The sequence below is a fragment of the Plasmodium knowlesi genome (genome assembly GCF_000006355.2).
Source record: "Plasmodium knowlesi strain H genome assembly, chromosome: 12".
Lineage (NCBI taxonomy): Eukaryota > Apicomplexa > Aconoidasida > Haemosporida > Plasmodiidae > Plasmodium > Plasmodium knowlesi.
In genome coordinates, this window is record NC_011913.2 from 2,413,068 (window position 1) to 2,427,278 (window position 14,211).

The 14,211-nt window shown below is 38.8% G+C and overlaps 4 protein-coding genes across 4 annotated transcripts; 2 read left to right on the forward strand and 2 right to left on the reverse strand.

Moving 5' to 3' along the window:
- Positions 1-468: 468 nt before the first annotated feature.
- On the reverse strand, positions 469-2,454 carry PKNH_1253800 (DNA topoisomerase 3, putative; the record flags this gene model as incomplete). The annotated part of the gene is made up of 1 exon (XM_002259842.1): positions 469-2,454. The coding sequence occupies one exon, from the start codon at positions 2,452-2,454 to the stop codon at positions 469-471; it is 1,986 nt and encodes a 661-aa protein (XP_002259878.1).
- A 1,347-nt stretch (positions 2,455-3,801) lies between these two features.
- Positions 3,802-6,019, forward strand: PKNH_1253900 (WD repeat-containing protein 92, putative; the record flags this gene model as incomplete). Its single annotated transcript, XM_002259843.1, has 7 exons — positions 3,802-4,057; positions 4,197-4,381; positions 4,549-4,612; positions 4,763-4,887; positions 5,153-5,315; positions 5,540-5,610; positions 5,792-6,019. 7 exons carry the CDS (start codon positions 3,802-3,804, stop codon positions 6,017-6,019), a joined length of 1,092 nt encoding a protein of 363 aa, XP_002259879.1.
- Positions 6,020-6,484: 465 nt separating this feature from the next.
- PKNH_1254000 (conserved Plasmodium protein, unknown function) lies at positions 6,485-7,012 on the reverse strand (the record flags this gene model as incomplete). The annotated part of the gene is made up of 1 exon (XM_002259844.1): positions 6,485-7,012. The coding sequence occupies one exon, from the start codon at positions 7,010-7,012 to the stop codon at positions 6,485-6,487; it is 528 nt and encodes a 175-aa protein (XP_002259880.1).
- A 2,848-nt stretch (positions 7,013-9,860) lies between these two features.
- PKNH_1254100 (6-cysteine protein) lies at positions 9,861-11,276 on the forward strand (the record flags this gene model as incomplete). Its single annotated transcript, XM_002259845.1, has 1 exon — positions 9,861-11,276. The coding sequence occupies one exon, from the start codon at positions 9,861-9,863 to the stop codon at positions 11,274-11,276; it is 1,416 nt and encodes a 471-aa protein (XP_002259881.1).
- Between the last annotated feature and the right edge of the window lie 2,935 nt (positions 11,277-14,211).

Here is a 14,211-nt window from a genome sequence, read left to right on the forward strand (position 1 = left end):
GACCCTGGGGAATGATATATTTGACGGAAAGGGCGGTACCTCAAGGAATTCGGAAAAGGTTTGCAGCTCGACTCGGCTGCTAATGCAAACAAATGGAATAATTCAGAATGAACTCACGCGGAAATACCTTCTTAGGTGTCCAAACCCAGAATTTCTAACCGTGTAATTTTGATAGGTGCAAAATATACTCGCATAATCGCGCTGAGATGCTAATCGTATGTTATTAAAAAAAAAAAGAAAAAGAAAAAGCAAATTGTATGATCCCAGTGTATGGATAACATTTCTCCCTTTTTAGGAACTAATAAGGTTTAGCGAGGTACATCTCCACAGTGGTATCACCCACTTGGAAAAAAAACGGAAACAAACGAAAACAAAAGGATAAAATGCGCCCCCTCCCACCCCCGTTGCTTACTCAACATCAGAGGTTGTTCCTTAGAAGAGGCTTAAAAAGAAAAAAAAAAAAAAAAATTAGCAGTGCTCTACTTCCGCGGCATTATGTAAGTAATACTTAATCTGCTCATCCAGAAAGTCTATCCGATTGAACATCTCCTGATAAATATACTTCATTATGTCTATATAGTTGCGTATAGTTTCTTCCTTATTCTTCGTGCCAGACGCAACTAGCGTCATATCCTTCTCCATCTTTGCGCGAAGCGAGGGATCCGTCAAGTCAATTCCAATGTCCTTAAATTTCTTGTAGGACAACACAAGAGCAATCCCCAAGTTAGTTGGAATGAACAAATTTTTACTATTCTTAAAGACGTAATTTCTTTTCTGGATATTTTCTATATGTTCATGCATAGTCGCATCAGTCCCTATTCCATACTTATCCATAAGGGAGAGTAAGTCAGATTCAGAGAGGTATTTCGGAGGCTGTGTGATTCCTTCTTCTACTAGCAAGCTGTATGGATGGAACTCTTGGTTAACTTCAAAGGGCGGAATATTTTTATTATTCCATTTTTCGTATATATAAATTTCCAGGTAATTTTTTTTTACAATTTTTAATCCCTTACAAAAGAATTCCTCCTTTCCAATGGTGGCAACCACTTTGCTGTTAAATCCAATTGCATCCTCACTACATACAGCTAAGAAATGTCTACAGATAAATTCATAAATGATCCATTCTTTCTCTTCTACCCCATCTGTCTTTTGCATATTTTTAACGGGGTGTATAGGTGGGTGTGCTTTATCATTTAGCTTACCTTTTCTGGGTTCCTTAAAATTGTTACCTTGACATAATTTATTCGCATAGGATCCGAAAATATTATTTTTCTTAAGCTCCGACACAATGCTTCGTAAATTCATAGAGATTGGGAAGGAATTGGTTTCTGTCCTCGGGTAGCTAATGAACCCTTTATTATACAACTTTTCCGCAATGTTCATGCACTGTTTTGAGGATATGTGGAAATGCTTAGATACCAACTTGGTCATTTGAAGTGTGTTCAGCGGAAGGGGACGATATTTCTTCACTTCGTTTTGATATATATTTGTTATCCTACATAGAGGGTTTTTTAGCAACTCTTCGTAAATAAGGACTACAGCCAGGTGATCATACAACCTGGACCTGGACCACGTAAAATCGGCGATGGTGTTTTGATTCGTGTCTTCCTTTTTCCCCTTGTTTTTTTTTTCCTTTTCGTTTTTTTTTTTCCTTTTCGTTTTTTTTTTTCTCCATGCCGAGGAATCCCCATCTGATTCATCACCTGATTTTTCTGCATCCTCCCACAAGTACTGCATTTTGATCGACCAGTAGTACTCGTTTACGAAATTTTTTATGTCCATATATCTGTTTACGACAAATCCCAGGGTGGGGAACTGGCAAGGGCCATAACTAATAATATTTGTGCGAGTCTTAATCAAGTGGACATACCTAATGGTGAGGAACCTAGTAAAAATAGAACCCATCCTTAGATCAATTTCTCTGCGTACATCTACACTGTTAGCTAAATTCCGATTGGGATACTTCAAATTGTTAATGGCGTGAATAATGTCCTTCTCTGTCACAGCTGAAAATTGAGCCCGCTTAATTCTTAGATCCCTGTTCATCACGAAACAGGTGTTTATCACTTCAAAGCAGATATGCTCTCCTTCTCTATCACAATCTAACCATAAAATTAGCAAGTTGCAAAACTTGGAGTATCTTTTTAAATTATTTTCTATTGTCTTCTTATCATTTTCAACGTAAATAGTAATTTCTGCGTCGAACAAGACTTGTGGGTCTGTGTTTAACCAGTTTCGATACTTGTCGTCAAACTTTTGCTCCGTTAAATGCCCAGTCACTGATGTCACATACATAGACCATGTTTCGTTATCCCTCTGGTAGTTAAATGTGAACACTGGGTTGTATTTGCTGCAACTTTTTTTCCTTTCCATTTTTCCCCTGCTCAAAATGTTAGCGATTGCCGAAGCAACCGATGGCTTCTCCGCAACGTTCAAGACATGTATTGGAGCCATATGGCTTACGGAGCAATGCGAAGCTGGGGCGAAAAGAATGACTGACTGAAAAGTAATGGCCGAATTGCCCCCCCTTGGTCATCGTGGGAGGATGGCCTGCCACTGCGCAGCGCACAACTCAAGCGCAACGCGTATTTTGAATCGCACAGCGATGGCATAGCGTACCGTGTTTCCTTTTTTTTTTTTTTACACCTCCGTACATTTTACACATTTTTGCACTCATTTCACATTGTAACGTTTTTTCTTTATTATTTCTCTTCAGATTGAGTAGTCATGCGACATTTTTTGCGGTATCCATTCGATCTTCATTCGTAAAAAGAGGCGCATTTTTTTTTTTTTTTTTTTTTTTTTTTTTTTTTTTTTTCCTTCACACACCCGACGTATGTATATGTACGAATTGGGGAGAGTTGGTGGGGATAAAAGTCACTCCCCCTTTCCGCAAATGGAAACCCATAATCCGCCCCTCCATTTATTACCAACATATGCAAATTCCAAAAGAAGTTGCAAAAGAAAGAAAAAAAAAAAAACCAAAAAAAAAAAAAAAAGAAAAAACTGTTTAATTTATTTCACTGTTGACAGGAGAAGAAGGGGTATTTTCCTTTGGGTAATGAGCTAAAGGGAAAGCACTCCACTTGAAGAGGGGGGTGTTTCCTCATTGGCAAGTTAAAGAAACATAATGTGATGTGGACGCATCCAATAGTGGTATTAACGAAAGATAAGAAAAATCGAATTTTCAATTGGTCATCTTAAATATGGCGACTTTCTTTTTTTTTTTTTTTTTTTTTTTTTTTGTTATTCCTCTCCCCATGTACACGTACCATTGTCTACGTCATTTTTATCTTTCCCCCGCAATCGTCTTATCAGCACGAAAGAGAAAACCAACGGGGTGATCACACCGTAGAAAAGGCGACATAAAGGCAAAATCACATGTGCATATATCACACCATATTGACCAAAGAAAAAAAAAAAAAAAAAGAAAAAGAAAGAAAAGCACACATGGACACGTGTAGAAATGGATACGTTAAGAGGGACAAAACCATGCAGCCATTTTTACGGCGGAGGTGGATGGAAACCCCCACCATTACAGCATTCTGCATTTAATAAAAAAGAAAAAAAAAAAAAAAAAAAAAGCTCAAAAGGAAACAAAACTCTCCCGCATTATTGTGAAAACATATTTGTTTGTCCTCATGAATTGGAGAAATAAATACACACATATATATACCCATGTATATAAACACCGAAACTACAAAGTAATGAAGCAGAAAAATCTCCTTTCTGCATTAGCGGCAAACATTTCGAAACCTATCTCCCCCACACCTTCAACGCGTACACCATCAAAAACATCCAATGAATGCCCAAAATAAGCCCCAAATCATTGAGCACATAAACCACCCCCTCGATGACACCGTCTACGATGTGAAATGGGTACATGACAAATCCGACATTCTCGCTGTCGGGGAAAAGCTAAATAAAAAGGGATACATAAATGTGTATAACCTTAACAGAGGGAAGTTCACCTGCATTTCTGAAAATGAAACGCACACGGGGGTAAAGACCATCAGCCCTTTTTTCTCCTACTCCGGGGGGTACACTGTTGCCTGCGGTAAGAAGTGAGCCACGGGAGCGTTTGGACTAGTGTGCGATGGGTACGTCCATTCGTGGGTGCCCCACTCCTATGCATGCTTCTCCTCCGTGTTATACCTTCCCATCCATGTCACCACCACCCCACATAACTCCACCAGGTACTTTCGACGGAAAAATACTTCTGTACGATATTAACCGCATGTCTAACCCATACTACACCATACATAAGCACACAAAACTCATAAACAAAGTGGAGTGTAAAAACTACAGAAATAATAATTTAGTTGTGAGTGCGAGTAGGGATGGATCTGTAAAAATATTCGACATAAGAACGGATAATGAAGTGAGCTATCTAGGGAGAAATGAAAAGGGCCACTTTTCATTTTGTACCTTTTTGATGATGGCTCCCTTAAGGTGCTCAAATGCTGCATACCACTTACCCCAACGTCCATGCTACCCCATAATATGTGAAAAAGAGCTATGTATTACTTCCATCCCCCCTCTCCAAAGGTTGTTAGTTTAGAGCCACCCAAGGACTCGACTTACATCCCCGACTGTTGGTGTGTTGCAACAGGTGGGAGCTACTCGCTAAGTGTGCCTAGCAGGGCCATATTAATTAGTGTTAAAGTATAGAAAAACTATAGCACAGGAATGTGTCTCCTACAATTGATTAAAGGATCTCATTTTATAAGCCCTCCTTTACCCCTTCCCATTCTCTCAATAGGAAACAACTATATAGAAGTAAAATCTCCCTCTGGGGGAGGCGAAGAAAATTTGAATTTATGTGCAGGATATGACAATGGGGACATCAAATTTTTCGACTTAAGAATGATGATAGTAGAACATGAAGTGTGTAGCAGAAGGGCGAGCATTGTTTTATTTTTTTCTGCCCTGTTCACACACACGCACACGCATTTATGCATATGTAAATGAACGGGAGTTTTCTGCCGATGCATGGGTTTCCTTGTTTTTGGAAATAGTTTATCATATCACATTTTTTTAGTGCATGTGTTTGCTTATACGATGTAGTTGCTCCCCCTCACTACCTACTATAGTAATATTTTATTTTATTTTTTTGGGGAATAATCACTTTTCCTTTTACCTCCCCCGCAAGGTCAACGTCAATAATGGCGTTTGCGCAGTGAGCTACGACAGGAAAGACACGAAGAAGAACAAATTAATTTGCTCCACCCTGGAGGGAAATATTTACATCTTCAATATGGATGTGTACAGCGAAGATTTGGGATATGCCTACAGCAGGGATCAGATTGTTTCAGGTTTGTTTTGTTGCGTAAAATGTATGCTGACCACTGAAACGCAGCACCACGTATACCATACATGGCATCACATGAGGCACCAATATATCAGTCGAAGACACAGTCAATGCCCTCTTCAAGCTGAGTCAAATTAACAGACGAGCGATTTTCTTAACAGAGCACATCATAGTAGAAACCCCGCTCTGCAAAAACTGAATCGTACATATATTTTTTCCCCTTTGAAGGAACATGTTGGGGAACCCCCTTTTTGCCACAGAATCGGGATATTTTTGCTTCCTTGGGAGGTGATGGAAATGTTAAAAGAGGGAGGATGGCGTGAATGAGTAGCCAAATATGTATCAGGGAAAAACATCAAAGCTAAGGGGGAATATACATTCCTCATAAGGCACACCATGCGTTGAGTAAACACATATATTTACGCGTGCATATATGCACCTATACACGCAACTCGTGTGCACTTCCTTCCCCCTCCGTAGCTTGTCCTCTACAAATATACAAACCCTGAGAAAAATTATATCTTTGACGAAACCAAGGGCTGCAAAAGGGGCGTTGTGGGAGAATTGGAAAAATTAAATTTCCTCAAAGTGTCCACTCAACCCATAATTTCATTCGACTGGAACATCAACAAGTTGGGGCTCTGCGCCTTCGCATCCTTGGATCAAACAATTAGGGTTTACATAATAACGAAGCTAAATTTGTGTTAACTTTGCAATGCAATTGAAAATTGTGGGAGGGGGGAAAGGAAGAAAAAAAAAAAAAAAAAAAAAAAAAAAGGAGAGGTGTAAATAAGAAAGGAGGAAAAAAGGAAAAAAAAATGATAAAAAATGATAAAAAAATGATAAAAAAATGATAAAAAAATGATAAAAAATGATAAAAAAATGATAAAAAATGATAAAAAAGTAGTTAACAAAATTGTTCAAAGTGGGGAGGATAAATGGGAACATTCAAAAAATTACGACGAGGAGCAAGGCTGACGCATTTTGCTCATTCAGACCACGTGGATCACTCTGACCATTTCGACAAATTGGCCGAGCTGACCGACATGGTCCCTTTTATATCATTAATGAAGGAGTTAATTTTTACGCAGGAATGAACGCATAGGCGGAATTCTCAGGGAGAGGCACCTGACTACGCCGCACACGCACACACACGCACCTTACATGCGTGTCCTACATTTTAAGAAAATATTCAGTTATTTTTTTCTGATTGAATTTTTCGTCATTTAAGCTAAGGATATGAAAACGCAAATTCAACAAATTGTCGTAGAGGACTTCATGCTTTATGCTTTCATTGAGACAACTGTAATTTATAAAATTTAGAAGCACATCGATGCTACTGATTAGCACGTTTTTGTTGAAGTGGACACCGTTGCAGTTGGTAGGCACGCTGAGGCAGGGGTGATCCTTCGTACATTCCGCCTGTGCGCCAAATATGTTTTGGTTTACACCCAGGTGGGCCGCCCCCTGATGCTTTAAACTTATCGCGCTCCCACACTGATCATTCACGCCCACGGGACCAGGGCATATATCGTTACTCCTAATTTCATTGCCGCCCACCCCAGGGAAGCCAACGTTGTTTATACTGAGGTCGTTCACATAGTTGGAGAAGAAGTTGGCGTCGTAGTTGGGCGCATCCTCAAAGAGCTTCCTCTTTTTCTTTTCATTCTGCTCGAACATGACTGTCCCACTTGTATTCATTCTTTGGATTCCCGCGTGACGCTTTGGCCCAGTCGATTTTCGTGTGGTTTATTTGGCGTAGGCAATTTCGGCTCACCTCTCGTGCAAACGTTCCCTTTACCCCAACGGGCTGTATGTCTCTTTACGCACAAAAGTAGGCCGCCAGAAGTTTATGTCTCGCTTTGTTCGAGTTGTATGTAAAGAGGTCTCACAAGTTCTTAACAATCTTTTGGTCACTCTTTAAGGGCTATTTCTCTTTGTGTATATTCACCCCAAATACACATGCTTGTCATGCGTATGTGCCGCTCTTCAATTTTTGTTCACCTACCCCTTTTTTTTTTTTTTTTTTTTTTTGTGCAGTGGCTGAGAGCGGGATAAGTAATATGTACCATGTCATGCGGAATATGTCTCGCGGGGTTTCCCTTTATTTATGGATTTATCCGTGCATTTTACTTGATGTTTGGAAATGGGTGATTATATCCCAATAGGCCTATTTTTATTTTTTTTTTCTTTCTTCATAGTGCTAATTTTGCCTTTCCTTATTTTTATCTCCATCCCATTCGTCATTGTTCCCACGTCTTCGCAATTGCGCTGCATCACTTCTCTTTTTCTTCGCACTTGCCTGTTTTTTTTTTTTTTTTTTTTTTTTTTTTTCACGATACCTCAATATATAATTGATCAGGTGTACCGTTTCTTCTGATTCATTTAATTAGCGAACGGTACTGATACTCTGCGTTGTTCCCTACACTGGAATTACCGTGAACATAGCACATATGAAAACAATTTCCGTGGAACTATGCCGGCGTGAACAGGATATGTGTGTGGAAGCATATACTCACCCGCGATAGGAATTAATCCTTTTAAAAGTTGACGCAAGAAGTAGGGGGAAAGAAAAAAAAAAAAACAAGTGATCGTCATATTACTCCAGCACTACCAGTATGTAACGGAAGGATGTGAACTCATTTTTAAGGGGAAAAATGGAGGAAGTGTGTAGGGGGGGGCTAAATTGTTCTCTTTTAAGGTGAATAAGAAGTAGACACTATTAAATTGGAAAAAAGGAGAAAAAAAAAAAGGTAGGGGAAAGATTCCGTAATGATCTAAAAAGGATGAGCTTACACATAAGGCGTTATCCATCTCAAATAGTTTGGAGGGGCGCACACATTATTTCCCCATTTCATCCACGGTCCAATTTGAACAGAAGTTCCTTGCACACTAAGCAATCTTAAGGAAGGTTACCAGAGGCAAAAAGGCATAAGGACAGGGGGGTATGCAGAAGCGATGGGCGCACCCGGGAATGAGCAGTTCGGGCGAGATCATTCATCCCATAGTTATCCAGTTAGACCGTCGACACGTGAATGGGGGATATTATGTGATGAAGGAGGAAGGTGTCATAACCGTTCCCTCATTCTGCCGTCCCCGCTCGTCATCGCAGCTTCCCCATTTGATAAACTGTCAAATTAGTTAGTACCATTTTTACACAATTGTGAAAGTGCCTCAACAGTATAGGCTCCCCCCCGTGTATGTATATTCCCCCGTGGGGTAAAGCAGAGATGCATTTGAAAAGGCATAAGGTATACATGGCCTCTACGCACATATATGCAAATGGTATGTTGTAACTTTAATGATGATTCCCAAGTGGGAAAGTTCGTAATTCAGAGCGACGCTTTGTTCAGGTAAGGAGGTATTTCCTATTTGAGTATTTGTGCAGGTTAGGGGAAATGCCCCTGAAGGTAGAAATTTCAGAATTAAAAAAGTCGGGAGGGTACACATCGCCGCGCAGATTACTTCATAGGACGACCGTGTATGCATGTATGTACATGCGGAAAGGGGAAGCTTGCCCCCGCCAAAAAGGAAGCCACTTCCCCAGGGGTGCCAACGTGGCACATGTTGCGTGTAGAGTGCAATGTCACAGGTGATCCGGAGGAAGTGGGCACCTTCTACAGCGTCAGAGTGGGTCAGGCGCACAAGGGAAAAGAAGGAAAAAAAAAAAAAAATGCACACACAATTATATACATTTATTTGTATCTCCTCATAGCCGTTTGATCAGTGAATCAGGGGAACCCTGAGCAGATGGGAAAAAAAAAAAAAGAAAATGTTATGTACACACATATGCACTTAGATCATCGCTGAAATGGCAGAACAAAAAAGAAAAAATGAAAAGTGCGCGATTTTGCGTAGCGGTATGTGGAAGGAAGGGAGGAATAAATTTGCATAAACGGTGAAACAACCTAATGCTGCTCTTTGGAAGATAATCGAGTAGGCTCCCGCGCGAAGGCATAAGGGATTTCCTACATTTTCGCGTCCACTGGGGAAGGTCTGCCACACTAAGAGAAAGCGTAAAAGGCGACTAAAAGTAGTTGGGAGCGTCACCGAAATTGGAGGAGTTATAAATACGTAAAGGAGGCGGGTTAAACCACGGAACGCGGAAGAGTGGCTATTCCAAGGGGAGGGGCAAGAAATCCACGCCCGGCACAGCCAAACGAGCACGTAAAACTTTTATTTGTGCTTTTTCCTCGCTCCTCCTCTTCTTTTACAGATGTAACAAGTTACATGAATAATATTCTAGACTGAAAAAAAAAAAAAAAAGAAAGAAAAAAAAAGTGAAAAGGAGAAAGAATACCCAACGAAAGGTTCAACGGGAAGTTCCACTGGAAGTTGTTTTTTCAACGGAAAGTACAGGAACAGGAGCGTTCACACGCCCCCATGCACATACACCCACACACAACAACAGAAACAGAAACAACAGTATAAGAAGTGTATACGCCAAAGCACACAGAGCAAAGAAAAGAACAAAGAACGAACAAACAAGAACAAACAAACAGCAACAAACAAAACAAAAGACAGGCAGAAAGGAACGAACAGAACAAAGATGATACAGAAATTTTTCATCCTTTTCGCGGCAAGCATCTATGGATTCTTCCTGAAAAAATGTGTAAAGAGCAACGCCATAATACCAAGGGAGCACATATGTGATTTTACATTTAATCCACATAGTAGCATCAAACCGGTGTTGGCAGACGGACCAAATGGACAGGAGGATAAGGACGTTTGGTGCGTTGTGCACAATCCACATCTAACGGATTACATAGCAATGGTATGTCCAAAAAGGGAAAAGGAAGTTGAAAGTGGAAACTACGGCGAGTTGAATATCGTGCCCGCGAACTGCTTTACGGAACATTTGTACTCCCCTTACGATACAGAAGAGAAGGGAAAGGATATGCAAATCCTGGGATTAGATCCTCAAACACTATCCATACAAAGAACGTTTAACAATTTTGAGTTGAGGATGTTAATCATCCCGGGGTATTATAAAAATAACAAAACCATATATTGTAGATGTGATAACACGAAAACGGAAAAAAAAAGAAGTGGTGGTCAGGGAGTTCATGATCATCGAGAAGTGGATTATGTGGGCAAAGTGGGAATAGTGAAAATTGTCTTAAATGAAGGGGGAAAAAAAAACAAGAGACCACCGAAAGGAATCGATTTTACTGAAACGAATGAATTCGAAGAAACAGACGATTTTATACCAAATGGAAATGATAGAATTTTGGATGCCAAGGAAAATGATATAATTCATTTTAAATTTAAACCGAATCAAGAACCTAAAATAGAGGGATGTGAGAATATTATTAACATGAAGTATGGATTTCTACAGAAGTATGTGTTAAGTCTCCGATTTCCTGCGGTGTTCCTATCCACAGAACAATGTTCTATTACTATTAAGAGGGTTACGGAAGCGCCACCAACCGGACAGACGATGAAGATTGTCATGAAGTTTCAAAAGACAGAGAGCATAGATGGATGTGATTTTACCAAACCGACTGGAGAAGGAGATTATCAACATGGATTTCCCTTAGGAGATATTCAATCCAAGGAAAAAATATGTTCTATACATATCAAATCCAGAAGCAACAGCAGTAACGGGGGCAAGGGGGAGGGTAGCAAAATTGCTGCAGGGATAAAGTGCCCTTATAAATTAACCCCGACTTATTGCTTTAGACATGTTCTACATGAAAAGAACATGAAAGGCGTGAAAGATTATCAACCATTTTTGATGACTGATGTATTAGGAACAACCGATATGGAGTTTTACAGCAATGTAAAAGAAGGATCTTATATCATTGGACTGCCAACAGGGATACAGAAATATTCGGTGGTGCGATGTCTTTGTGAGTATAGTGGAAAGACAGGAATTATGGAACTTAAAATAGATTCTTCCTCCAGATGGACATTCCTAAGCCGAACATTAATGCTACTTTCCCTCCTCATGGTTCTTCTATAAGAATGCTAGCGAAGACGACACACATTTTTATTTGTTTTTTTTTTTTCTTTTTTCTTTTTTTTTTCATTCTTCTTCACTTTTTTTTTTACTTTTTCTGTGCAAAAAAAAAAAAAAAAAACTTCCTCCTTAAATCATCTAAATACCAGACCATATATTGTTGTCCTTATAACCTAAAATTATAACTTGCATTGTGTAATCCCGCAACCTAAAAATACGAAATCTTACACATATACACCGTAAAATATTATAAATCCCGCAACCTAAATGCGAAATCTTACACATATTCACCGTAAAATATTAAATCCCGCAACCTAAATACGAAATCTTACACATATACACCGTAAAAATATTAAATCCCGCAACCTAAATACGAAATCCTAAACACATGCACCGTAAAATATTATAAATCCCGCAACCTAAATACGAAATCTTACACATATACACCGTAAAATAATATATCCCGCAAAATTAAATACGAAATCCTACACATATACACCGTAAAATATTATAAATCCCGCAACCTAAATACGAAATCTTACACATATACACCGTAAAATATTATAAATCCCGCAACCTAAATACGAAATCTTACACATATACACCGTAAAATATTATAAATCCCGCAACCCAAAAATGCGAAATCTTACACATATACACCGTAGAATATTAAATCCCGCAACCTAAAAATACGAAATCTTACACATATACACCGTAAAATATTATAAATCCCGGAACCTAAATGCAGAATAACGCACACACCGAAAAAATATTAAATCCCGCAACCTAAATGCGAAATTTTACACATATACACCGTAAAATATTATAAATCCCGCAACCTAAATGCGAAATCTTACACATATACACCGTAAAATATTATAAATCTCGCAACCTGAAAATACGAAATCCTACACATATACACCGTAAAATATTAAATCCCGCAACCTAAATGTGAAATCTTACACATATACACCGTAAAATATTATAAATCCCGCAACCTAAATACGAAATCTTACACATATACACCGTAAAATATTATAAATCCCGCAACCTAAATACGAAATCTTGCACATGCACCCTAAGAAATGCTAAATTTTACATAGAGTATGAACCCTGAATCCTGTTCACCCTGAACCGGAAACCCTAAGAACCCTAAACCCTAAAACCTTAAACCCTGAACCCTAAACCCATGAAACCTAAAACCCTGAACCCGGAACCCAAAACCCGGAACTCAAAACCCGGAACTCAAAAACCGGAACTCAAAACCCGGAACTCAAAAACCGGAACTCAAAAACCGGAACTCAAAACCCGGAACTCAAAAACCGGAACCCAAAATCCGGAACTTAAAAACCGGAACTCAAAACCCGGAACTCAAAACCCGGAACCCGGAGCCCGGAGCCCGGAACCCGGAACCCGGAACCCTGAACCCTTAAAACCCTGAAAACCGTAAACCCTAAGGACCCGACACCCTAAGAACCCTAAACCCTGAACCCTAAAGCCTGAACTCTGAACCCTAAAACCTAAACGCTAAAACAATAAAAACTAGACCGTCAACCCTAAAACCTGAACGCTAAAACAATAAAAACTAGACCGTCAACCCTAAAACCTAAACCCTGAACCGTGAACCTGAGACCATGAACCCTAAACCCTAAACCGTGAAACCTAAACCCTAAACGCTAAATCGTAAAACCTAAACCCTGAACCCTAAACCCTAAAATCTGAACCCTGAACCCTAAACCCTGAACCCTAAACCCTAAACCCTGAACCCTAAACCCTGAAAAACGAAACCCTAAACCCTGAACCCTAAACCCTAAACCCTGAACCCTAAACCCTAAACCCTGAACCCTAAACCCTAAACCCTAAACCCTGAACCCATAAACCCTAAACCCCTAAACCCTAAACCCCTAAACCGGAACCCTGAACGCTAAACCCGAAGTCTTATACCATGAATTCTTCTTTCTATATTTATTTCTTTATTTCTTGCTTTCGTTCTTCTTTACTTCTTTTTTTTTTCTTCCTTCTTCCTATTTCTTTTTCTTTCTTCTTTGTTTCTATTTCTTTTTTTTCCTATTTCTTCCTACTTTCTTTTTTCATTTTTTTTTTCCCCTCTAAAAACCATCCTTTTTCTTCTCCCCTAATACTTCCTTTTTATCCACTTTAAACTTTCTTTCTTTTTCCTCTATTAAGTAGTCTTTTTTCTTTTTCGCTTAAACCTTCTTTCTTAGTTCTCTCTTTTATAGTCTTCTGTTTCTTTTTTTCCCAATTAAATAATCCTTCTTCTCTTTCTTCCTTAAACCCATGTTCTCTTCTTCTTCTCCTTTAAAATTTTAATTCTTCCCTTAAGACTTCCCTTCTTTTCTCCTTTTAAAAGTTCTTTCCTTTTCCATTTGAACCTTCTTTCTTTTCCTCATTAAAAACTTTTCCTTTTTTTTTCTCCCCTTAAAACATTCTTTCTTTTTTCTTCTTCCCTTTAAACCGTCTTTTTTTTTTTTCCTTTTCTTTTATACCCTCTTTTTTTTCCATAAATTTTTCCTTCTCCTCATTTTTTTCAATTCCTCCTTTTGCTTTTTTACTTTAGGAAGCTTAATCTCTTCCTCTCCCCTTTGAACGTTCCTTCTTTTTCCTTCATTCCTTTTCTTTTTATTCCTTTTCTTTTTATTCCTTTTCTTTTTATTCCTTTTCTTTTTTATTCCTTTTCTTTTTTATTCCTTTTCTTTTTTATTCCTTTTCTTTTTATTCCTTTTCTTTTTATTCCTTTTCTTTCTTTTTCCTTTTCCCTTTCCTTCTCTTTCTTTTTCCTTTTCCTTCTATTTCTTTTCTTTTCTTCCTTTTCTTTTTCTTTCCTTCTCTTTTTCTTTCCTTCTCTTTTTCTTTATTCCTCTTTTTCTTTTTCCTCGTCTTTTTCTTTCCTTTTTCTTTTCTTTCCTTTTCTTTTTAT